The 26381-nt window shown below is 39.9% G+C and overlaps 2 protein-coding genes across 4 annotated transcripts in view; one reads left to right on the top strand and one right to left on the bottom strand.

Annotated features, from left to right (window-relative positions):
* The window catches only part of WDR25 (WD repeat domain 25), a 69536-nt gene extending 69361 nt beyond the window's left edge, over positions 1–175 (bottom strand). The window contains exon 1 of one of the 2 annotated variants that reach the window (XM_075103915.1): positions 6–175. The gene's annotated coding sequence lies outside the window, so the exon portion shown is untranslated. The remainder of the gene's footprint in view (positions 1–5) is intronic. The other variant, XM_075103917.1, reaches the window with a different exon arrangement.
* Positions 132–26381, top strand: WARS1 (tryptophanyl-tRNA synthetase 1). 2 transcript variants are annotated; one of them, XM_075103919.1, is made up of 12 exons: positions 132–372; positions 3126–3181; positions 6002–6218; positions 7266–7473; positions 14181–14289; positions 15032–15151; positions 15735–15917; positions 17144–17244; positions 18506–18618; positions 19727–19900; positions 22893–23033; positions 25919–26381. In XM_075103919.1, exons 3-12 carry the CDS (start codon positions 6105–6107, stop codon positions 26075–26077), a joined length of 1422 nt encoding a protein of 473 aa, XP_074960020.1. In that variant the 5' UTR covers positions 132–372; positions 3126–3181; positions 6002–6104; the 3' UTR covers positions 26078–26381. The 2 variants fall into 2 exon arrangements, with proteins under 2 accessions (XP_074960020.1, XP_074960022.1); XM_075103921.1 differs by having other exon boundaries at positions 225–435.

Below are 26381 nucleotides of genomic sequence, written 5' to 3'. Positions count from 1 at the left end.
GGTACCTCCACCGCCTGCCCGGCCGCCGGCAGCACAACCCGGAACTCACTAGTCGGCCCGCGGAGGCTGCGGTTTTAAAAGCGCGCCGCGTGGAAACAAGACCCGACACCCCCCGCTCAAATGGTTCCGTGTATCATGGTCCTCCCGCAGAGACAGCGTTCTGGGAAGTGTGGGGGTTAGGCTGCAGCGAGCTGGGCGATCTGGAGCCCTTCTTCCGCCGCTGCGGGCGGTGTGGAGCGCTTCATTGTCTTCGTGGCTGTAAATGGAGGGAAGGCAGGGCGAAAAAATGGTTCCGGTGGCATGCGTTTCCCAGTCGGGAGTCGTGAGTGTCGTGCCGCTTGAGGGTGATGCAATGGCAGTGACAGAGGAGTGGTGAGGAGAGTTGGGCTGAGCCGAGCCGGGTCGGGCTGGGCTGGGTCAGGTCTCGGCGAGCGGGTGAGCGCCGGGCCGGGGATGGGGCTTCGGCGAGAGGCCCAGTCGGGTGGGAGAGGGTCTCGCCGGGCGGCTGCGGGGGCTCCGCGCGGCGCGGGTCAGCCATCCCCTTGCAAGACGTCGGTGCTGTTGAGGGCTTTTTTTTCCGTTCCGTGCGGGGCCGCAGCCCCTGTGGCCACATCGCCAACGATGTCGGGAAAAAAAGCGCTTTTCCTTGGGAGGCAGGGTGGGGGGCCCTGGCCGCTGGGGAACGCGGCCCAGCCCGGGGAGGGCAGAACTGGCGTGGCACTGCCCGCGTACGGGTGGGGTAGGGAAGTGTTGTAGGGTTCCAGAGCTCGAAACGTGAGCTTGCCGGTTAATTTTATGCATAACCGTTCCTGCACAAGAGTTTAGTTCTTAACAGTGGCAGAATCATAGAATGGTTTAGGTTGGAAGGGACCTTTAGAGGTTATGTAGTCCAGCCCCCCTGCAGTGAGCAGGGACATCCTCAACTAGAGCAGGTTGCCCAGAACCCTGTCCAACCTGACCTTGAATGTTTCCAGGGATGGGGCATCTACCACCTCTCTGGGCAACCTGTTCCAGTGCTTCACCACCCTCGCTGTAAAAAATTTCTTCCTTATATCTAGTCTAAATCTACCTGCCTTTGGTTTAAAACCATTGCCCCTTGTCCTGTCACAACAGGCCTTGCTAAAGATATTGTCCCCTTCTTTCCTGTAGTCCCCCTTTAAGTACTGAAAGGCTGCAATAAGGTGTCCCTGTGGCATTCTCTTCTCCAGGCTGAACAACCCCAACTCTCTCAGCCTGTATTCACAAGGAGAGGTGTTCCATCCCTCTGATCATTTTGGTGGCTCTCCTCTGGACCCACTACAACAGGCCCATGTCCTTCCTGTGCTGAGGGCTCCAGAGCTGGACACAGCACTCCAGGTGGGGTCTCCCCAGAGTGGAGTAGAGGGGCAGAATCACCTCCCTTGACCTGCTGGCCACACTTCTTTTGATGCAGCCCAGGATATGGTTGGCCTTCTGGTCTGCGAGCGCACATTGTTGGCTCATGTCCAGCTTTTCATCCATCAATACCCCCAAACCCTTCTCTGCAGGGCTGCTCTCAATCTCTTCATCTTGCAGCCTGTATTGATATCAGGGGTTGCCCAAGCCATGTGCAGGACCTTGCACTTGGCCTTGCTGAACCTCATGAGGTTCTCATAGGCCCTCCTCTCCAACTTGTCCAGGTCTCTTTGGATGACATCCTGTCCTTCTGGCATGTCAACTGCAGTATGGTAAAGTATAGTAAAGATTACAGTATAATAAAGATTCATATTGGGCTTTCTTCAAATGAGAGTGGTTATATTATCATTTCAGGGAATCACCTTGCACACTTGTGTTGTATTTTCATATGTAAATTGATTATTACCACAGCTGGGAAGGTAGGTCTACTATAAAATGCAGCCTACATTGCAGTACTTGCCAAAGCATGTTTCTCCCAACATCTGTGTGCATACTACCTGCTTTAATTTCACGTTTAATTTTTTGTTTTGTTTCCAGGAGGCAAAATGGTTTTCAGTGCTGTTAGACTTAAATTCGCATTCTTTCACTTGTTCATGAAAATTTTTTCAGAACTCTTGTATTACTGTTGTCTTTGGAAGTCCTGATGTACCTTTGTGTAATGTTTGTCATGAAAGAGCTCTTCTTAACACAATGTGAAACCCTCTTCTTCAGTTCTCAGGTCTCTAACTTTACCAGATCAGATAGCAAACAGTGAGAATTATCATAGATCTGTGATTGTCATCCAACTGGAAAGAGTTGTTTTCTGGTATCAGTTGTTTTCTGATACCTATGCCAAGGGTTATTTTTGAGCTTTGTCTCGTGGTGATTTAGTATTCTGAAACAGTCACAAGAGCAGTACCTATCGCAAGTTACCGTGCATTGTGTAGATAGAAAAGGCACACAGTTCTTGGCTTTCAAGTTCACACTGTGAAACTGAGGTTTTTAAGTTAACCCAAGGCTGTGGTCCTCAATGGCTTAGTATTCCATTCTCAAGTTCCCATGTATCATTTTTTCCTCCAAATCTGTTTGTATACAGTACCTAATGTGTCTGAGACTCTTAGTTTTCATAATATCAATAAGAAAGCAAGAAGAAATGCCCTGATAAAATGCAGAATATCCAGTCATTTCTTTTAAATGGTTCACAGTTGTATTTGTGAATTTCAAAAGATGAAGAACTATGTTCTGTATTACTGAATTCCTGTCTTGAATTCCATCAGCTGTAAGGGCAATACTGAGGTAAATAAAGGTAAGTTTTAGGTAGCCGTCTTTTGCATTATATAATCGTGATGTCCTCATCTCTTGTTGCAGTGACTAGATCACTTGCTCAGCTTAAATCCATAATATTCCGAACCTTTTAAAAAGTCTTTCTGTTACCTGCTGTCTAGTATGTGCACTCAGTCTCAGCTGAGCCTCCGTTTCAGCCTTTCCAAATGGAGGCAATCTATCAGGAAGAATGTACATTTAGGAATCAACACCAAGTCACACCACATCACAATTTGTTCTACACTACAAAATGAGTCTTGCTTACCTTTCTCTATTTTGTAAAATTTGAAGCCAGTAAATGTAACTGGCATATTCCTACATTTAGGGTGTGCGTTAATCTTCATAAACATTTTCTAATGTGAATTTACTCTGTGTACTTTCTTTTCCAGTTAAATATCTTGTTCCCATGAAAAAGAGGAAAACACCAGTATCCAAATAAAAGAATGTAAGTAAATTGTAGGAATACCTGAGAGAATTATTTGACATGCTTCAGGTTACCTCTTTTAAAATAACACTGTCAAACTGCAAATAATCAAGCTTGAAGGGATCAAGATTAGGTTAAAAATTTAAGTATTACTGATAATATGTTAGTCAGTCTTATGTTAGTCAATTATGTAATCTAAGTATGGTATCAGTGGTAGCAGACTAAGTGGATTAAATGTACACGCTGCTCTGCTTTCTCAGGGTATTCAGCTGAAGCTGAAACCTGTGAATATTGCAGCTGTCTGACAAACAAAGCTTTAATGATAGGTATGTTTTGGGAACAGGCAATTTACCAAAGCAACCTTCTTAAGTTTTCCGGGCAGGTGAAGGCTTTTTACAGTGGCAGTTTAAATACATACTATGTAAATATAACCAAGGTTGTGATTTTGTAGGAGGAAGCATTTGCAATACTGCTGAACAGCTAATGCAACTATTACACACTTTTGTTTCTTCTTTTTTAATTCTGGGAAAATGGAGCCAAATGAATGTGGTTTTTTTATGTATAGTTTTTATTATTCACTTCAGTTAAATATGTATCTTGTAAACTCAATCTATTTATGCTTCAAGTGTAGCAGTGGATCAATAATATGCTAGGGAGTCTCTGCAGAGAGACACAATACTTTGCAAGTCAGTAGGACTTTACACAGGCACAGAGTTCTTCCTTCATGGACATGGGCACGGCATGACAGAGAATGCTTACGGTGAATGCTGCATTTCCAGCATGCCACTGTTTGCAACTCAGGATGAAGTTAACTTGCTCTTTCAACTTGCATTGCATTTGTCAGTATCACGTCTGAATTCAGTGCATGTAAAATAAGCATCAGTTTATGAATTAAGATGACATCACTTTCCACAAGGCAAAAAGCTATACAATAGCTTGGGTGATTGCATAAATCGACCATGTCTGATTGTGAGGCAGCACTTCACAACCATGGCCAAGTTGCAATGATAGTTTTAATGGAAAATTTACTTTCCACTCAGTTCACTTTTGTCATTAGGATCTGCACTGTTGTCTCACTTTAACAGCCACAGGTTTTATTAAATTCTTTTATAATTCTCTATGTGCTTCTCTGTGTACCCTGTTATTGTGGTATGTTCATCCCACCAGGATTCATGTGTGATAGTTGCTGTTTCACTTACAATGTTGTTTTTCTGACAGATGGTGTCCTCCTTTCCCATTCTTAGCACTTATTTTCTTCTATGTAAATATGGCAAGCTCACTACAACCAGAACCATAATGGTTTTAAAACTCTTCCCATATCAAGTTAATGCTTGTTTATCCTCAGTTCTGAAGTTAAACAGCATGATGCTTGAGTTTGTACAAAAAAAATTATTCAGAGCATATGTACTTCTAAAGACATCATGATTTTGTACAGAGAGCCGCTGAGCATGAATAATTTTTGAAAATAAGGACTTCGTAAAATAAGGAATTCTGCCTTTGCAGTTGAAATGAGTTTTCTCTCATGGCAGGTTGATAACAGATTCACCAGATTTCTTAGACATAAGTAAATCTCTGGGTTTAGATCAGAGATTATCTGAGGACAATTTATCAGGTAATTTTAGAAAAATTAGAGGAAGAAAGTGCTGGGGTACCATGAATTGCTGTGCCACCTTTATGGGAGGCATATGTAGCAAAGTATGAGTTAATTTAATGCAATCCATGTTACAGGAGTCTCCTGTCTTGGAAATTACCAAGAGGTGTTCAGTGTATTCATTAAGTACAACAGAGCTTATTTATAACACTTTAGATTATAACTGATGGGACAAAGATCAAGATATTTCTGATGTAAAGTGAAAAATATTTTAATGCATTTGATCACAAAAACTGTATACTTACTAAACATTTTAATAGCATTATTTAATTTTCTGCACTTTCTGTGTTAGCGTACTATGAACTATGCAGTTGTAGTTTTCCAAAGTCTTGGTTGCTGTTCATTAATAGACTGCTAAGAAAGTTCCAGATGATGTTATTCTTAATATATACAAGGATATAGATGTTATCCTGGGAGAGAAGCCCGTGTGTGGAAGCAAGGGCACACTCTGTGCTAGGAAGCTCCAGTGATAAAGGTACAGGTTAGGCATAGGAAGACTGCTGTGTTATTATTCTCGGCCATCTCATTATCTTAATCTGTCTCCTAGAGTTATTTTTCCGATGTACTGCTGAGAAACAAATAGTTCCTTGAATGTAAAGCCTATTGCTTACCCAAGGATTGATTGTTCTTTAGAAAGCAGCATTTCTCACAAATCATCAGTGTGTTTTGTAACATCTGGAGGAACGCAGTAAAGATGACTAAGCTTTTCTCTTGTATATCTTTCTTTGGTCTCATAATATATATAATATTATATATATAAAGATAAAATTCTGTATGATAGTTATAAAAATATTATTCAGAATTTTCAGACAGCGTATCAAGTAGTACAAAAACATTAGCTAATCAGGAATCAAATCATCTCCGAAGAGCTGGTAGAGGTTCTCTGAATCAAACATATATTTAATTACTTTTACTTTTGTCAGGATTTTGACCTTGAAAAGGTGTTCTAGTGTTAAATACGTAGACAAACAGCATATAAGAGTGATATCTTAATTTATTTAGTAGTCTTGTCAGTATCAGTCCATTTCTTTATGTAACTGAGGCTCATTGTGTTAATGTCTCCACATTTATCAGTCCGATCTGAATAGAATTAGATATGGGGTCAGTATAGTTTTTATATTCTTATTCTGTTCATCTAATCTTCAAGATATACATGAAAGAATAAAACATGCTATTTTTTTGCCCTACAGTTCTCCTTGTTGTTGCTGCTGTTTTGAATCTACAAGCCAAAGAACTGGGAGACCTTAATTTTAGTTGAATTGTAAATAAACAGATCGTTTACAGTCTGGTAAAATGGCTGATAGTCCGAACTGTGATTTGAAGTCTCTGAGTCCACTTCAGCTGTTTGAAAGAGTAACTGAACAAGGAGAGAAAGTCAGAGCACTGAAAGCAGGAAAAGCACCAAAGGTATTTCCATTTCATGTTTTGAAGCCATCCTTTTTCAAGTTAGATCTGTCTTTAAGAGTGCTGAAGAATATTATTTTTCTGAGGTATATTTTGTATTGTAGTAACAAAAATTTTGTTAAAAAATATTTATGTCCATTTTGTGGACTGTGGACATACTTGGAGCAAAGTTGTTACTGCTGAAGTAAGAATGGAGAGTCATAGGCTTAGAAGTGTGCTTCAGCCAGTTGCCATGGTACATGATGGGATCCAAGGTATTTGGTTTTCAAGTGAAATTTATATCACTTGTATTCTGCCCTGGTTTTAGATTCTTTGTTAAAATCTTTTTCTCCATGCATGATCATACATGTTAACAGATACGTCTTCCTGTAACTGCACTGACAGTCCCTGCTTAACCTCCCTTAATTAATTTAGTAATTTGCCATTAATTTCAAGTTCCCTATTCTGTCATCACTATATTGGCAAAGAGAGCTCAGTTTTAATACGAGCTCTCTCAGTGTATTGCCTGTTGAAGTAAGCCTCAAAAACTGGGAGTCAAATAAAGTGTTGATCAATTTATTGCTTGCATGAGATGTTACAATAGCTTTGTATTAAAAAGGTCATAACTACAAAAGTTGTAAAGAACTTACTGTTCTGGTTTGGTTTTCAAGTCTGCCAATGAATTGTGGTGAATAACAGTTGGACTTGATGATCTTAAAGGTCTTTTCCAGCCTAAATAATTCTATGAGCACACTATTTTCAGGTGAGCCACTAAAAGCAATATGAAGTAAATTAGATAATAGTTTAGATTATATACCTTAGAAATTTGTGCTTAAAATGTTACAGTTGTTATACTTCTGAAAAGCAGGCAAGCATTTTTTTCTTCCTCAGGCAGAAATTGAAAAGTGAGGCTTTTCTTTTACCTTTGGCAGTGATGGTGTGAACATGTAAACAAAAGCTAAGTTTATGATTAATGCAATTCAAGTCAAAGCACGGATGCAGGATTTTGAAGGGTTGGGGCATTAATGCAATTGTCTGTTAAGTCAAAGACCTTTTTTATCATTTATTCAGGATGAAATTGATGCAGCAGTGAGGATGCTATTATCATTAAAACTCTCATATAAAACAGCAACAGGGCAAGATTATCAGGCAGGCTTGCCTCCAAGAGATCTTGTATTAATAAACAATGGTACAGCTAAAGAAGAGGATGAGGATTTTGTGGACCCCTGGACTGTGCAGACATCAAATGCTAAAGGCGTGGATTATGACAAACTCATAGGTATAACACTTTCTTCACTGCTCCTAAGAAATTTATGTCAAGTGATCCAAATGACCACAAAACCAGCAAGGGTTCATAACAAATCATGATCAAAGCCATCAGAGGTATCATTTATTTTATGTCTAATCTTAGCTTTCATATGTCTAAAGAATTTGCTGTAGGAATTGAAAATGTCCCAGCCAGGGATCTCCTGTGGAAAACTTAAATACTTTGCAAAGAACTCTTCAGTTTAAAATAAAAGTTTTACTCGCAGTTTCTTTTTTGGCATAAGAACTGTTATTAGAAGTTATGTTAATGAAGACACTGTGACTGAGTATCTGCATCTTCAGTGGCTGTGATGCAGAACAGCTTGACCTAGACCACTCTGACTAGGCTGTAGGATTCTTCATGCCATCTCTCTGCATCTGCCTTGACTTCAGAATTAGGGAGAGCACAGATAATCCAAAACTAATGCAGCAATCCATAAGTGTAATGACTCCTTCACAAGCCACACTATCAAGTAGTCAAGTGCTAGCTGGGATGAAAAAGATGCAGCACATTCGAAAAACACGCACATAATGGAAAACGTTTTAGACAGGGATGTTACAAAACTTGCAAAGTTTTGTAATTTAAGAAACAGGAGTTTAATGAATTTCTGTATTTGTTTTACAGTCCACTGTTTTTATAGCTTGCTTGAGTGTAGCGTAGAAACAAGTGAGAGAACTATTCATTAATTTTTACTATTTTTGCTGTATTTTTCTAATTATTGTCAATCTTCAATCCACATTTAGTACCTCAGTGAAAATTCTTTAACAGAGGTACATTGCTGGTGTCTGCTTAGTAGCTTGTTATTCACAAAAGAGCATACATGGTTGTGTGGCAGTATCCATATATTTGGTTTTGGGAGCTCAGTTGCTAGAGTCACCATTTTTTTAATTTGGTGTGATGTTATTGTAAGATCATGTCAAATGTATGTACAAAAGGTAATAGGAGAAAGAAGAGTTGGAAAGGGAGAAGCGTGGAAAAAAAAGCACCAGGGGAGGTTTAGGTTGGGATTAGGATTAGGAAAAATGTCTTCACCAAAAGGGTTGTCAAGCCCTGGAACAGGCTGCCCAGGGAAGTGGTGTGGTCCCCATTCCTGGAGGTATCTAAAAGATGTGTAGACGTGGCACTTAGGGATGTGGTTTTGTGGTGGACTTGGCAGCATTAGGTTTATGATTGGACTCGATGATCTCAAGGGTTGGGCTGAAAGATTTTTACTTATTTACACTGCTAGCAGATTGAAGAGTTTGGTGGATGAGTCATTTGGCTTGTTCTCAGTGATGTGTTGGAAATTTTTCAAAGAATGATAGGCTATCCATTTCAGGAAGTGAAACAGTTACTGCTTGTTATTGATAAACTTCTTCCTCCTCCTCCTCCTTTTAAAAATAATAATAAAACATTTTGTCCAAGAACTTGACACCTGATAAAGCTCAGCAATCCCAGCTCTCTCAGCCTCACCTTGTATGACAGATGCTCCAAGCCTTTCATCTTCATGGCCCTTTGCTGGATTCACTTTAGTAAGTCCATGTCACAGAATCACGGAACGGCAGGGGTTGGAAGGGACCTCTGGAGATCATCTTGTCCAACTCCCCTGCTTGAGCAGGGACAACCAGAGCAGGGGGGCACAGGACTGCATCCAGACAGGTTTTGAATGTCTCCAGGGAAGGAGACCCCACAGCGTCCCTGGGCAGCCTGTGCCACTGCTCTGGCAGCCTCACAGGAAAGGAGTTTTTCCTCCTGTTCAGGTGGAACTTCCTGTGTTCCAACTTGTGCCCATTGCCCCTTGTCGTTGAGCACTATTGAAAAGAGCCTAGTCCCATCATACTGACACCCACCCTTTAGATATTTATAGGTATTTATAAAATCCCCCCTCAGTCTTCTCTTCTCCAGGCTGAACAAACCCATGTCTCTCAGCCTTTCCTCATAAGGGAGATGCTCCAGTCCCCTGATCATCTTGGTAGCTCTCTGTTGGACTTGCTCAAGGAGTTCCACATCCTTCTTAAACTGGGGAGCCCAAAGCTGGACACAGTGCTCCAAATGTGGTCTCACCAGCGCAGAGTAGAGGGGGAGGATAACCTCTCTCGACCTGCTGGCCACACTCTTTTTAATGCATCCCAGGATACCATTGGCTGCCTTGGCCACAAGGGCACAGTGCTGGCTCATGGTCAACTTGTCCATCAGCACTCCCAGGCCCTTATCAACAGAGCCGCTTTCCAGCAGGTCAGCCCCCAGCCTGTACTGGCGCACGGGGTTGTTCCTCCCCAGGGGCAGGACCTTGCACTTGCTCTTGTTGAATTTCATCAGGTTCCCCTCAGCCCAGCTCTCCAGCCTCGATGAAGAGGCTCCTCCAGCCTGGATTCATCCAGGTCTCGATGAATGGCAGCACGGCCTTCTGGTGTATCAGCCGCTCCTCCCAGCTTGGTATCATCAGCGAACTTGCTGAGGTTACACTCTATCCCATCATCCAGGTCACTGATGAATATGTTGAACTGTATGTCCTTCCTATGCTGGAGCCCAGAACTGCACCCAGCGCTCCAGGTGTGTCTCATCAGTACTGAGTAGAGGGGAAGGATCACCTCCTGTGATGTTCTGACAGTGCTGTTCCTAACGCAGCCCATGAGGCCATTGACCTTTCAATGACACAGAGGTGCATTGCTGGCTTATGTTCAATTCCTTGTCTAGCAGGACCCAAGGATGCCAAGATCCTTCCCTGCCAAGCTGCTTTCCAGCCAGTTGGCCTCCTGCTGGTACCAGTGCACAGAGTTACTCCTCCCCATATTCAGGGCTTTGCAATGCCTTTTGTTGAACTTCATGAGATTCTTGTCAGCCTGTTTCTCCAGCATGCTGTGGTCCCTCTGAACTGCAACAAAACCATCTGTGATATCAGTCACCCCTCCCAGTGTTTCATCTGCAAATTTGCTGAGGGTGCACTCTGTCCCATCATCCACACCATTAATTAAGATGTTAAACAGTATTGGCCCCAGTATCAGCCCCCTGGGGAACACGAGTAACGTTGGGCTCTGGCTGGACTTTGTGCTGCTTGTCACACACAATCCTTTGAGCCTGACAGTTCAGCCAGTTTTCAGTTCACCTCCACTCACTGTCCACTTTATCTAGTCCAGGCTTCATGAGTTATCTATGAGAATGAGATGGGAGACAGTGTCAAAAGCCTTACTGAAGTTGAGGTAAACAACATCCACTGTTCTGGCCTCATCTGCAAGGTTAGTCATATCATCATAGAAGGCTATTAAGTTGGTTCCATTCATAAATCCATGCTGACTGCTCCCAGTGACCTGCATGTCTTAAATAATGTTTGGGAATGGTTTCCATGATTATTTGCTCCATCACATGCCCAGAAACTGAGGTGAGGCTGACCAGCCTGTAGTTCCTCAATTCCTTCTTCTTGCCCTTCTTCTAGGTGGGAGTGGTATTTGCTTTCTTCCAGCCCCCAGGAACCTCTCCAAATTGCCATGACTGTTCAAAGATTTTTGAGACTGGCCTGGTCAGTAAAGTTACTGTATAACAGAGAGTAGGTTATTAGTTTTCTGTATGCAAATATAACATGGCAATGGCAAAGAAGGAAAGTACACAATACATTTTCAGCAAATGCAGATATGCATTTGAAAATGGCAGCTCTCAGGACTTCTATTGTACAGCAAGTTGAAAGCTTTATTTTGGTAAAGGCTAGAACACTAGAGATCAAAAGCACACTAGGAATTTTTTAAAAGCTTATTAAGGAGTAGAGACTGTGTCCTTGTCAGAAGCTGTTTAGGAAGGCAGATTCTTAGTGGGTAGTCTAAAATGTATTGAAGGTCCCCATAAGAGGAATAAGAGGAAATAGGTAGGGGAAAATTATACCATTTTTTAATAGGAAAGATGAAGATGGACAAAGAAAAAGGAGTTGTGCAGTCTGTAAATGTTTAATAGAGATACTTATGCATTTCTAGTAAAGTGTTCTACATATCAGAGAGCTTTCAATCACATTCTGTGGCAGTATGCAAATATTCTAGGGTGCTAGCTGCAGTTAATTTGGGGCATTCTCATGTTTTCTGTTTCTGTAAGATTAGCCTTGTAGTACTTGCCATTGTTCTGCTGAATCAAACATTTTCATGTTCATTTGGTCTCTTCAGCATTCATCTAGATTATAATTACTTTGCCATTTTGTAATGCATTTTATTTGCTAGGAGGAAATTAATTCAGTAAATAAGGTTTGCTTAGGACGAGCAGATGCAATAACACTTGGAAAACATATGGATTAAAGCAGTGGTTGCTGAACCATGAATCAGCATTCATCTTTTTTAGTGACACTTTTTTTAATGGGTCAGTAGATGGGCTCAGTGCTTCCAATATCCTGCTTGATTCATCTGGAGTGAATTAACAGTTGCAAGCAGGAACTTCTTTCCCATTGGATAATGTTGCATAATAGGCCTAGTTTTCCCTCCCATTTAGCAATTAATTCCTACTATCTTCAAGTTTACTGACTATATACAAAACCTTGTAGTAATGCTGTGCAGAACCAGTAATTCTAGAAGAAAATGAAATGGGTATAGGGGGTCTGGTACAGCAGAAATACCTCCAAGATGATGTTCAAATTGGATACATTATCACTTTTCTCTCCTGTCAAGACTGAGTCTTCACTTCAGTGGGGGCTCCTGATTTTTGTTTGTGAAAGGCTGTTCAGTGAGTAGTTCACATAACAAAATAATAATTAGTTCTGTAGTTCATGTAAACACACATCCCCATTTTCAGCCAGAGTGTAGGAGAGGAAATCCCTGTACATGGGGCTTCTCAGCATCCCGCTGCTCCATGTAGGTCTGACTCTTCTGTCCCAGCCTTCACAAATCCCTTGTGAGCACTGCAGTCTCAATGATTAGGAAGGCCATGGTTTTAAATAGTCCTTTTTGAGATGTATGCAAAGCCTTGATAGACTGAAAATAGCCTCCTTACTGTGCTTTGAACACCTGCACTCTAAAGGTTTGGAATGCCTCTTTCCTTTCCCTTTTCCAGGGAGTGATAAGTCTAGTATAATAAGCCCAGGGTGTCTGAATATCAGCTTTTCAAATTACCCCAGTGTGCGCAATACTCCTTGCTGCCCCTGTGGGTTAATTTTTGTAAAATGAGTGGCATTCCCAAGGCAGTACATTGGGTAACCAACGCAGACAGAGAGCTCTGCCTCCAGCTGAAATCAGTCTCTCTGTTGTCCAGCGGTGTAAACTGTTACGCTGTCCAGCTAAGAGTCAGTACTCTGCGCTAGGATGTAACATTAGAAGCTCACCTGCTCTAGTAGGACGTTGTAGTCTCTGGAAGGACATTTCAGTTAATTACACTATTCCTGCAGGAAGGCTTTTAGTATGTTACTTGCTTTTGGCTTAAAAAAGAAACCAAAAATTTAGAAGTGGGAATGTGCATAAGGAGGCAAGTCAAAGTAAACCTGATTCTGTGTGGGGCATTAACAGTGATTGTGGTGTTTTCCACAGGGCAGAAGTATAGTAGTCATGTAAATTATAGTTTATTGGCTGCATAATGAATGGTTTAAAATCAATTTTTCTGTTCCCGGTTTCCTTAGGAAACTCAAGATATTTGAAATTTGTCAAATGTCATGCGTATGCTCCTGTAGAATGATTATTTCCTGTTACAGCCAGGAAGACCCTAAAGTGCTTATCCCATATGGAGATGTCTCTTATAACCAGGGAATTTGCCAGTGTAGTCTCTTTTTAATAAGATACTCAGAATACGTGGATGTAGATGTTATGTACATATAAAATGTATTTTTACATCCAGAGTCCGTTTTGTTCTCTGAATACTTTGGCAATCCCACTAATTAAATGTGCAAGTTGTTCTAATGCTGAGTAGAGCAGAATAGTAGCAAAGTGTAGATTCTTGTCTAGATTTCTTGGATCAAGTACAAATGATGGGGCATTGACCTGCTTATTAGGGTCCAAGAATTGGGATTGGAGTGTAGGAAGCTTTACTGGAAAAACAAAGGATTTCCCCAGTTCAGTTTCATTGGGAATAGGAAAAAGTACTGCTATTTCACTCTGTCAAAACTTTTCTTCAATGAAATGACTACGTCTGAAAATGATGTTCTATTAATCAGCTGATTTCCTAAACCACCAAGTAGTAAGCCATACTTGATTGCACTGAAGAGTATTATGCATTACCTTTTTAAGCCTCTTGAGGGGAGCAGTGTCTGTAATTATAGCCATATAAAAGAAGAATGAAGTTTACAGAAGAGTATTTGGGGTTGGAAAGTGAAAAAACATGTGACCTGAGGGCAGAAAATTTAGATATCATGAAAGGAACATTCAGAGTCACACAGCCATTTTTATCCTGTGGCTTACAGAGGCCAAGTTATTGACCGAAATATGTTTCTTTGGAATGTTTTTTGTTCTGAGTACCAATAGTCCTGCTATAAGGACACTGCGATTATAATTAGTTATGAATGGAGCAATACTACAGATTGTGAATAGACTGGCCCTCCTAGCATAGAGTTAGTATTAGAGGTGACTGCTGGGACTCCAGGCAAGAATCAGGAGCATGTAGCCATTTTACATTTTACCTGAGACTTGAAGAAGGAATGTCCTTTTTAATCTAGGCTGAATTGGTATTTTCTTGGTAAATCCAAGATCTGGTTGTAACTATGGTATTCTTATGTTGGTTTTTTTTTTTACATTTTATTATTATAGTTCGGTTTGGCAGCAGTAAAATTGACACAGATCTGATCAATCGAATAGAAAGAGCTATTGGGCAAAAACCTCACCGCTTTCTACGTAGAGGAATCTTTTTTTCTCACAGGTGAGTTTTTCTTGGTTTAAAATTCAAAAAGGTGCAATTAGGTAGACTTGCTGTGAGCATTACTGGGAGAAATCCATGACCAGCAAAAGACCTCGTCCTTCTATACCAAGGTAAACCAACTGTGTCATTTGAAATTAGCAACTACTGCAGGTTTACCCTGGCAACATTTGAAACCCTTGGCTGTATCAGTTTCTGATATGTCCTTACTAATCCCATATTGAAAAATAAATGTGCAGGGAATCTTTGCTTTGTACAGGTTACATTTTTGACATTAGCAGCCAGGCAGAGGAATTGGCAAAGAACCCCAGGGCTTAAATAGTGTCACTTCTGACTTCAACAAGGCTCCACATGGCCTGTAGATGTATGCATATGTATTGTTACATAGGAAAGGCTCAGGGAATTATCTTAAGCACCAGCTTGCCAGTCATCTACACTGTGTAATTGTTAGCATGCATGGGCTTTTGACCCATGGCAGCTAGCACTTTTCAAATAAGTACCTGAGCATGATTCAGGACATAATTTAATTTTTCTTTCAGGCTTTTTTTCATGGAGACTGAAGGAGACAACACTTTTCTTAAATTAAATAAACAAACAAAACCTTTTTATTTCTAGGGCCCTTAATGTAGTCTATTTTATTTATAAATATGTTTGGCTTTAAAAGCACTTAAATTTTGAATAGAAGGTTTTCACTGTAGATGTTTCTTCCTAAAGAGTTGCATCATGTTTTCTGTTTTTTCTTTAGAGATATGGACCAAATCCTTGATGCTTATGAAAATAAGAAGTCCTTTTACCTCTACACAGGCAGAGGGCCATCCTCTCAGGCAATGCATGTTGGTCATCTTATCCCATTTATATTCACAAAGTAAGCTATTCCTACCATTTGTATTAATCAAAACATTTTTTTCTAAGGAAATTTGGAATGCTGTTTATATAACTGCCAAAATGATACACTGCAAGGAGTTCTCTTTATTTGAGGTGAATATTAATGAACGTAAATGATGAATCTTACCTTTTCCTTAAAATGCTCACAATCCCTGCATCACCATAAAGCCCACTTCCTTGCATCCTCAGCCCTGCGGCACTCTTGAGAAATTTCATTCTACTTAAAAACGAGTTTGTGATGAGACTCAGTACTGTATAATGCGGTGCCTGCAGCAGCAGGACACAGAGAAATTGGAAAAAGTAAGACACTGAATTCTGTTTCCATTGCAAGTGGTGACTGCTAACACATGTACAGGAAACAATAAGTGTGAGTCTTTTTTCCAGGTAAGTTGTGATCATAATCTGTATAAAATGTTTAATTCTGTTCACATAAACATAATTGCATATGCGTACAAAGAAAAGAGAAGCAGATCTTCTGTTTAAATGTATAAAAATATTTTAGCTGCGTGACTTGTGTCTTCATTTTAACTTACTTTGAGATAAAAACTTTCTGCTTTTATTAGGTGGCTGCAAGAAGTATTTGATGTTCCCTTAGTTATACAGTTAACTGATGATGAGAAATACCTTTGGAAGGACCTGACAACTGAGAAGGCATATGAGTATGCTAGAGAAAATGCAAAAGACATCATTGCATGTGGTTTTGACATCAATAAAACCTTTATATTTTCTGATTTAGACTATTTGGGGTAAGTATAAATTTATTTAGGGCATTGAAATAAAAAAAAAGTGTTTGTGTTTTCTCTCCAACTTTGACAGCCAGCAATGGTTTAATAAACGTATCTAAATTTGAAAGCTTCAAGACAAGTTTTACAACACTTAAAATAGAAACTTATTAATTTTTCAGCAAACATTTTATATGTACTATTGTCCTTCTGTTGTATAACATATGAACAAATACTTGTATGTGCAATGCTTAAATTTAAATTATAAAAAATACATTAAACCAGCTAAATTATAAAAATACCTAAACCACCAAGATGCTTCCAGATCGATTTGTTTAAGATGGTATCATGAGATGTGTTTACACTTTAGCTGTATTAACAAAAGGCATTTCAGCAACTTGTTGTGATCAATTAACAGTACGGCATGAAAAATTATTATTTGAACTTTGAGTAAAGTTTAAAGAAGATTAAGAAAAAGAAACTGCTATTGGACCTGCCTTCTCAGAAGGAGCTTTTATGGCAGAGTTCAGAACTGAAGTTGTGGGCTTTGTTCCTCCATGTGGGGTGGTGAGCTTCCTTAAAACTTGGATGAGAGAACGTATGTGTTAGAGACGAACTAGCCCCCAGACTGTGGAGCCTACAAAGCAATTTTTCCTCCTTTCACTCCCCTGACTTCCCTGACAGAAAAGTTGCATTAACACAGATCTGCCCTGCAGCTGAATGAGGGCAGGTCAGAACTCCTGTTTCTTTTGCTTCAGCTCTTCAGCAGAAATAAAAAAGGAAGAAGTTGCTGAGCTATTTTTGTTTTGGAAATGCCGCTGCTGTAGTTGGTGACAGAGAAAGTACAGCCAAGGAACTTAGCCTGTAGAAAATGAGAATTTGGAGGATTTAAGCTACTCTTCCTTTGGTGAACTGCAGTGTCCTGTATGGGATACACACTGGGGACACCAATCCATAAGGATGAGTAAACTTCAGGCTGAGTGAAGCATTTGGGCACCATTTCCAAAGCAGACTATTTCTGGGTTTAGACAGTTAATTGTGACAAAAAATGTTTGCAGTAAATGTTGGGGGAGGGATAAAATTCTTGTTTGTAAATAATTTTCCAATTATCATCTCAATGGGCCACAAAAAGTCCGAAACAGTGAGATTTAATCCTGCAGGTTTTTTGACATTCTCAGCTTTTGGAGAGAAAGTTTCTACCTACACTTTTCTGCTCTTCTCATCTTATTTTTCCCCTTTCTTTCTCACAGGGCAAGTACTGGATTCTACAAAAACATTGTCAAAGTTCAGAAGCATGTTACATTTAACCAAGTGAAAGGAATCTTTGGCTTTACAGACAGTGATTGCATTGGTAGGAAATAATATAAGTTACTAGAAGTGATGTTTGCCTTCGCTCTCTCTGTCACTATTTAAGTAACAATTTAGATTGATTAGTATCTGCCATTCATGAAACAGATAAAAAAAGCAAGAAGATCCATGTTTCTAGGCTGATTCTAAGAGGGTGTTATTGTGGTTCCTTCATTACAGAAAACACTTCACAGTGAAATTTCTAGCATGTTATCTACCTTTTTGGCTTTAGTATCAGCAAAGTACAAAACACCAGTGTTGAACTGCCCAGGATAAAGAACTATTCTTTTTTTTCTTTTTTTAATAGTGATTGTGACTATAGTCAATTTCGCCTCCTAGAAATTTCAATGCCAAATTTATATAGAAGTTTTTCTCTTCAGAAAAAGTTGTATTAATACACACACACATCTACATACAGGAAAAAAATTAAGGAGCGCTCAAAAGCCTAATTATCAAGGTGCTGCGTAACTCCGTCTTCCATTTACTTCAATGCGACTGCAGGTTTCTATCACATTGGCCAAAAAAGGATTCTGTGTCGAAGATGACATGAAAATCTTGGTGTTCCTGCACGCTGACATCATTCTTTGACCAGTAATTGGGCCAGTGACAGCTTTTCAACCTTCACTGTAACCAAGGAACAGATTCCTATGTGTTTTAGCAGTGATCTAATAAAAGTTGGTGTTGTGGTAATGGCTTCATTACATGTTTGGAAACATCTGCTATTTGCTTTCTGTTCTTGAAAGGATTTTGATCAGGGAAGCAGGACGGTCAACCTGTGATTAAGCACTGTATAAAAAAGAAAACAAGACACATCTGAGATGCTTCACAAGTACAGCATGCATATAGCAATGATTCGAAGATCTTAGAGGGGAACTTGCCTGCTAAGTAGCTCTATAGTCATTCTCTCACAGAGAGGAAAAAAACCAAGCAGCTCAGAGTGATGATATAGTCAATCGTATTTCTAGGAAGAGTGGATAGCTCAATGATGAAGAGACTATGTGCTGATGAACCTTTTCTGAAACCTTTGTGACCACAGCCTGCCTTTTTTCATCAGTTTCTATGTTGGTTGAAGGTTTGCTGACATCATAGAAGGTGAATATTAAAGTTTCCTCAGATAAGGCAATGCTGCTTGATAAAAATAGATGTTGGTCTTCAGCTCAGTATCTGAATGAATCACTTGTGCTCTTTACATATTTCAAAAAGTTCTCTCTATTTATCATTGCTTATATTGGCTTCTCAGCTTTTCCAAACATCATGTTTTCTAGGAAAGATCAGCTTTCCTGCTATTCAAGCTGCTCCATCCTTCAGTTCATCATTTCCACAGATCTTCAATGGCAAGGAGAACATTCAGTGTCTTATCCCATGTGCTATTGATCAGGTAAGAAAATCATATTACTTAATTTGGTTCTCAGGGATTTGTTTTAGTAACGTACCATTCAGGCTTCATGGTGGTACATTGAAACATCTGCAAAACATTCCTGCAAACACCTTTCTGGGACAGAAGCTGGAAGATATAAAAGGATGTTGTGCTGTGTCCTGACAAAGATAAAGGCTTAACCCAACAATCGTGTATTCACATGTTACTCATTCTTGCCAGTCTTGGATCTGTCTTGATTTCAACCCAGTTCACAGTGAGATGACATCTATGAAAACGAAGGCAGTAAAATCTATGCAAAAGTATACTGACATGGGTGTAGGAAGAAACTTTTGGCCATCTCCATGGTAACTAGGGCAAGATGTAATGAGTTTAACTTGCAGCACAAGAGATTAACGTTGAACCATAGGGAAAAACCTTCTACCAGTAAGGATAAAGAAGCATTGAAATGTAAATAGTTTGTGAGAAAGGCTGCAGAACATTAACAATTCAGATCCGTATAGAAAGTTTGGAAGAACATCAGATACAAATGACAGTAGTAGTGTTGTTACTTTAAACAATACTTCAAACAAAACTGTTTCTAGGAATCGAATTCTGCACTATCTGAATCTTTAGCTATTTTAGTCACAGGGACAGTCACTGGAAGATGATGTAATTGCATTCATCAGCCATAATATTATGTAGTAATATTACTGCAGTTGGTTTGAGTCAGATCACCAGCACTGCCAGCTTGATCACGTATTTAGTTCAGATTCTGTGCTGGTTGTTAAATGCTTTTGGAGGATGCTTGCATCTTAGTCTGCATCCATCTCCAGGCATACTAAGCATAGCTTTCACAACTATTTGAATTCATGTAAATCTTTGTAAATATGCCTATTAATTGAGGGAAATCAGAGTGTACGGAAAAACTATGGAAATTTTAAAAAGGGATCTTGTTTCTTTGTTCCTCTGGATGAACTGGATTAGAAGTAAGTTCTTGAATGTTTTCTGGTTGATTGGTTGGTTTGTTTGTGTTTTGAGACCACTTGTTAAGGCATGAACAAGTCAGCACTAATCAGCTTTTAACACATTTTTCAGCTTTATTCTGTGCTTTTATTGATGGTTGTTCTAGGATCCTTATTTTAGAATGACGCGCGATGTAGCACCTAGAATTGGACAGCCTAAACCAGCCTTACTACACTCAGTCTTCTTCCCAGCCCTGCAAGGAGCACAGACAAAAATGAGTGCTAGTGACCCAAACTCCTCCATCTTCCTCACTGATACACCCAAACAAATCAAGACAAAGGTAAGGACCTGCAACACCTGAAAACATAAAGCTTTATAACAAAAAGGGGTGGTGGTCCTCTTGGTTACAACAGCAATTTTTTACTGTTTTCTTTGAACATATCTGAATCCTTTTTCCCATACATTTCATGACAAAGCATCTTCAGGAGTTGACCAAGTTATGCAAATTTAGCTAGACTATCAAATATAATTTTTTCCTTGCCAACTAACAAGTCAACAACTTGTTGTCTAACAGTCCAAACATTAGCTAGAATAATGTACAAAACATCATGTTTGTTTATCTGATATCTGTAGAGCAGCAGTGTAAGAATAAGAGCTATGGAGGCGCATGCTCTAAAAATAAATATTATGTGCCATAGTTTTGAAATCTGACAGTGCATGATGTAAATCAAATAAACAGCTCTTTCTCTTGACTATCTCTCCATGCTGGGAGCACCAAGTGTTGTACAGTGTCAGTTACAACACAGGTCAGACTTTTCCTGCTGCTTGGGGATCTGCTGCTGCCATGCAGTCCTCCCTCCAATTCACAAATAAATGTTATGTTCAATTTCACCTAAGCTTTAGAAGGTATTTTCTGCTATCTGAGTATATTCCTAGGGCCCTTTCTAGGTCAAAGGCAAATCCCTCTTATCCAGTGTCAGATGGTATAGCTTGGCAAAAATTCACCTGTGTTGTGGTATTAAAAAAAAAAAAAAATCAGGTTTGGAAACTGATTTATAGGCATGATAACCATCATAGAAATAACTATCTGTCAATAAAAGAAAAAAGATATATAAGTTGTTTCTGCTGGGTGGGCTTGGATTAATTCTCTTATGGACATGTATAGATCAGATTCTTCTGCAGCCATCTCGTAACTATTCATTATCTTATGTACAACTTGATTCAACAGTACTGTTTTGATGAATTGGAATTCTTTCTATGTTAGATTATAATTCCATTTCATTTGCACAGTTATGCAGTTGCTTTTTTAAAAAGCTTATAATTTCAGAATGGAGGTTACATGTTTAGTGGCAATGATGGTAACATTCTTGGCAAGTAGCTGGTAATCTGCAGAGAGATCTAAGATGCCTTATGTCCAGTAAATAAGTCCTATTTTTCCTATCTTTAAATCAGTTGGAAAAGTAACAAAATTATTCTAGCAACTTTGAATATAAGAGCTATAAAGAGAAAATTCTGAACATAATGTCAATTATAGAGTAATGGAGGACAAACAGGTCTTATGGAAATAGAGCTTGAGCAAAAGATGAAATATTGTTATGGCCGATAATAAAAAAATAGAGCAGGAAGGGTGACTTCCAGTGAAGAATAAAGGTCAAAAAGAGAGTGCCACTGCTGTACAAAAAAAATGACTGCTTACAAAATATTTCAGATCACTAGTACGTTGCAAAGTAGTGAAGTTCAAAACTTACAGGTAATAGAAGATGAAAAATTACTGGATATTGGGAAAGGCTGAGAAGCTTCGGGGAAATCCAAGAAGGTGAATGGCAACTTTCTTGTAAACTATTCTTATTACACCTATCAGCACCAAATTACAGCTCAATTATTTGTTTGCTTCCCTAGAAACTGTTATTTAGATTTAAAGTCTGTTCTAATTCAGGGAAATCAGTGCATCGCTAGATAAATCACTGAAACTCTCAGTCAACAAGTAGGTGCTAGAATATCTAGAAAATGAACTTCAGATTAGTATAGGGAACATTTTGTATAAAACAATAACGTGCCTTCACGTGCTATATTTTATTTACCCCCTCTCACCTTGGTAAGTAGACAAACTGTAGAGATGAGGGACATCAAAAAAATTTCATACAAAGACTTTCAAAATCTAACACAGAGAGTGATGAGGGGAAGTGCAAAATAATATGTAAAAGCTTAGTTTTACACATACTGAAAGAGCCATTCAGACTGTCCCTACAGTATAAGAATAGATGTAATATGACAGATGACAGTTTATTTTCTTAAAATGTTGCACTGATGAATAGCTTAGTATGTAATTCATTGCCACAAGACATCATCTGTAGTATGGCAGTTAGAAAGAGTCAAAAAAGCACTAGACAGTCATGCAGTAGTAAGAATGTTCAGAAATTGTAAATATATAACAGCTCCTAGATACCAGAACTGAAAAAAACTCAACTTCACGTGCGCATGTCTCTCTTGGCTGGTTGATGGTGATATCTGAAAAGATACAAGAGCCAAGTGGAAGCTCATCTTATGGTTGAGAAATACTTTTTTCCCTCGTCTTAGCAATTTAAATTTTTTTTAATTTGTAGGAAGATTAGCATCCTCTGAGATCTCTAGACACATGTACATTTTTAAAACAGGCTAGTGGCTACTGAATTTACTGGGAATGCGATTAGCAGGTAGACCTGCTCACCAGTGCAGTTCATCTTCCCACAGGAAGCTATGCTTAAAAAGAGGGAGAGTCAGCAAGTATTCCATTTTTAGACTGAACAATTGGGCATTTGTCTAATATTAGCCATTCTAGCCAGAGTTTTGTAATCTTTAACTTGGCTTTCTCTTGGTTTCCTTCTCCCTGAAAAGAAGAGGAGACTAGGTTGTCTCTAGGGTTTCTTCAAAATTTTCCATGCTTTCTTCATCTTTTTCAAAATTAATTTCTTGATGAGGTGAATATCGTATTTTTTCTTACATGAAGTACACTTCCTGTAAGCACAAATTCTATGCAACAGACCACAGCTTCAGCAAAATGGATTTAAAACTTTTTTTGTCTGTATCTTGAGAGATTATTTTTAATTTTTGCTTCATTTTTGTTCTTGTTATGCAGCCTGAGCAGTTTGTGTGTAGCCGTTTTCCCCTGCTGGATTCTAATGACCTCCTTTTGCCTCCCTGCCTCAGTCTTGAGGCTCTGCATTAACTTGCCCCACTCACCCTTCAGCTAGTCCTTAATATAGAATTTGGAGGATCGTGATACACCTCTGTTTACAATATAGTAATCCAGAATCTCGTAGAAATTATACCAGAACATCCTTATGTTGTTTCAGATTAACAAGCATGCCTTCTCAGGAGGCAGAGATACTATTGAAGAGCACAGGAAGTACGGAGGTAACTGTGATGTTGACGTGTCTTTTATGTACCTGACTTTCTTCCTAGAAGATGATGACAGGCTTGAACAACTGAAGCAGGTAAGTAACCAACTTGAAGATAATATTATTCACTCCTTATTGTGAGGACAAAGCTGTAACTAAGTCCTTGACAAAGCTGTAACTAAGTCCTCTCACGAACCTTGTCCAGGAAGGTGATTCTGGTGTTACTCCTGCACTCTCCATCCTTTGCAAGTTTCAATATTAGGGCCTCTGTATTTGTTTGTTTGCAATGTTCTTCTTTCTCACATCTCTTCTTTAAAAAAAAAATTAAAATTCCCTAGTATTTTCATAAGGTTCTCCAACACTAGGTGTAGGACAATATCTCCCCCACCTTTCAGTTGAGGATACCTTAGACTTAGTGTTGTTTTAATTGTATAATACACTCTGCTGGTTCCTTATGTGCAAGGTACATAAATTCTCTGCAGAGCTACAAAAGCTCAAGTCTAAAGCCTGCTGGTTTTTGTTTTTTCTTATCACAAGACATGTAACAGCTATGAGGAATTGAATCACTGATCCCAAGCAAAAACTGCTTCATATAAGTTGCATTTTCCTTAAGCCTGTCTGGCAGACGTTTTTCGCCAGCAGTGGTAGCAAGACGTTTCACTGCCTTCAGCTCTGTGAGCATCACCAAAACTAGGCTGTACGGATCCTCTGGAACACAGTATCTGCAGTTGATAGTGACCATGTCATATTGGTTTATCAGCTTTCTCCTGCTGGGAACAGCTGCAAGAAATTCAGGAGCAGCAGATTCTTCTCCAACCCTCTACTCTTTCCCACACAAGAGCAGGGTCGGATAGCTAGTAATCCCCATGCAGACTGGTGTAAATTCCTTATGGAAATAGAATCATAGAATGGTTTGAATGGGAAGGGACCATAAAGATCCTCTAGTTCCAAACCCCCTGCCACAGGCAGGGATGCCTTCCACTAGACCAGGTTGCTCAAGGCCCCATCCTACCTGGACTTGAATGCTTCCCAGGATGGGGCACACACAACTTCCTGGGAAACCTGTTCCAGCATCTCAACACCTTCACAGTGAAGAATTTCTTCTTTACATCTAATCTAAATCTACTCTCTTTCAGTTTAAAGCCATTACCCCTCGTCCTATCACTACATGCACATGTAAAAAGCCCTCACCAGCTTTCTTGAAGGCCCCCTTCAGGTACTGGGAGGTGGCTATACGGTCCCCCCCAGAGCCTTCTCTTCTCCAGGCTGAACAACCCCAACTTTCTCAGGCTGGCTCCTTAGGAGAGCTGTTCCAGCCTCCTGATCAACTTTGTGGCCTTTCTCTGGGCTTGCCTCAGCAGGTCCATGTCCCCCCATGTCCTTCTCTGGGCTGCTCTCAATCCGTTTTCTGCCCAGCCTGTACTTGTGCTTGGGATTGCCACAACCCATGAACAGGGCCTTGCACTTGGCCTTGTTGAACTTCATGAGGTTCACACGGGCCCACCTCTCAAGCCTGTCAAGGTCCCTATGGATGGCATCCCTTCCCTCCAGCACATCACACCACACAGCTTGGTGTCATTGGCAAACTTGCTGAGGGTGGCACTCAATCTCACTGTCCATGTCGCTGACAAAGATGTTAAACAGCACAAAGATGTGAAACAGTTCTCTGAGGAGCACCACTCGTCACTGGTCTCCACTTGGACATCGAGCTGTTGACCACAACTCTGAGTGTGACCATCCAGCCAGTTCCTTATCCACTGAGCGGTCCATCCATCAAATCCATGTCTCTCCAATTTAGAGGCAAAGATGTTGTGCAGGACAGTGTCAAATGCTTTGCACAAGTCCAGGTAGATGGCATTGGTTGCCCTTCCCTTATCCACCACTGCTGTAGCCCTGTCATATAAAGCCACCAGATTTGTCAGGCGCGATTTGCCCTCAGTGAATCTGGAGCACATTTGACTTTAGTAAGCTGTTTTCCATTAGTCCCCAACCACTGCACAGTATCAGCCTACTTCTGCTACAGAGCACGAAGCCTAGAGCACAGCTAGCGGCTTGGTGCAATGCCGCCTCACAACCAGATTAGAAAACATGAAGTCACTGTTTATAGCGGCATTAGTGGAGCTGTTTCAGTTGTGGTACCAGAGGAAGAAACTTTCAGAAGTGGCTGCTCTGAGAAAGCAATATTGGTGTTTTTATAACAAGCAAACAAAGAACAACAAAAAAAACACCATCCCAAAAACCACTGAAATTACAGTTCACTACATTCTTGTTAACACATTTTACTGTTGGTGAGTGAGCATCAGCAAGAGTTACACCTTGAATTGGTATTACAAATGGCTTGATGCCAAAGGGAGGTAAGATTATCATGTTTATTGCCCTTTCAAGTTATAGTTAAACTGCCCGGGCCATGGTTTTTAACCAAGGCTGAACCACTCAGCTCTTAGCCTGTGCTCCTACCTAAAGCATTTTTGTTATCAGAGCAACTGAGTGAATTACCAACTGTGAATATGACTACTAGTGTGAACATAGATTCTGAGTATCTTTAGTGCAAAAAAGGATACTTTAATTGCATCTAATCTCCTACCCAAATGCAGTGAGAGGGAAATATGAGAATTTGTACCTCTTATTGCAAAAAACAGTTTAGGGTGACTGTTCTTTTGAACTGGGATTCTGAGGAGAACAATACTGAGTCTCCTGCAAATAATTACAGGATTTTCCAGTTAAATTCTTGTGAATGTAGCTCATTCAGTCCATATAACTTGGCACATATAAAATTGCCCAGCTGTCTTAATCTTTTAAAAGGCAACAAGCAATTTTGCAAGTTACGTTTTTAGAGTGATTCTAAATGATCCTCTAAGGCATGTGCTTATTTTTAAGACATCCAAATCTGTATTTGCTAGGGCCAGGCGTTTAAAGAACTACTTGTCACTGAGCCTTTTTCCATATAGCACCGTATTAAGCAATAAACACTTTCTTGACAGGCATACACAAGTGGGGAATTGCTCACAGGAGAGCTGAAGAAGGTTCTTATTGAAACGTTGCAGCCTTTGATAGCAGCTCATCAAGAGAGACGGAAGCAGGTCACAGATGAAATGGTGAAGCAATTCATGACTCCACGGAAGCTAGCTTTCGAATTTTGAAGAAATGCGTATGTAACTTACCAGTTGATAAACCAAAACTGAGTAATTGTTGTCTTCTGTTGTATGTCATCAGTCCCTAGGTACAGCCTGCAATCTGTGCTTTATAGATACTGCTTTTAATGAGTTAATTACAAGGAATGTCAGGTACAGGAAAAGCTTAAAATAGGACTTGTATCTATTTAAAATCAGAACACACAAGATGGAATTGCCCAATCCTGCAGAAAAGCATGTCTGTCAGCACAACACTGTATTTTATTGTATTTCCTGTTGAAAATATAAATAAAACTTCCATTTTGATGATAAA

This window comes from Phalacrocorax aristotelis, chromosome 9 (assembly GCF_949628215.1).
Source record: "Phalacrocorax aristotelis chromosome 9, bGulAri2.1, whole genome shotgun sequence".
NCBI classification, from domain to species: Eukaryota; Metazoa; Chordata; class Aves; order Suliformes; family Phalacrocoracidae; genus Phalacrocorax; species Phalacrocorax aristotelis.
The sequence above is the reverse complement of the archived record's forward strand: the minus strand, read 5'-3'. Positions and strand labels throughout refer to the sequence as shown.

Excerpts from the sequence above, each read along its gene's own strand:
- WARS1 (XM_075103919.1), top strand. The coding sequence starts at position 6,105 with ATGGCTGATAGTCCGAACTGTGATTTGAAGTCTCTGAGTCCACTTCAG. Across the intron at positions 15,152-15,734 it reads ATCCCATTTATATTCACAAA|GTGGCTGCAAGAAGTATTTG; the intron begins GTAAGCTATTCC and ends TGCTTTTATTAG. Across the intron at positions 17,245-18,505 it reads TACAGACAGTGATTGCATTG|GAAAGATCAGCTTTCCTGCT; the intron begins GTAGGAAATAAT and ends CATGTTTTCTAG.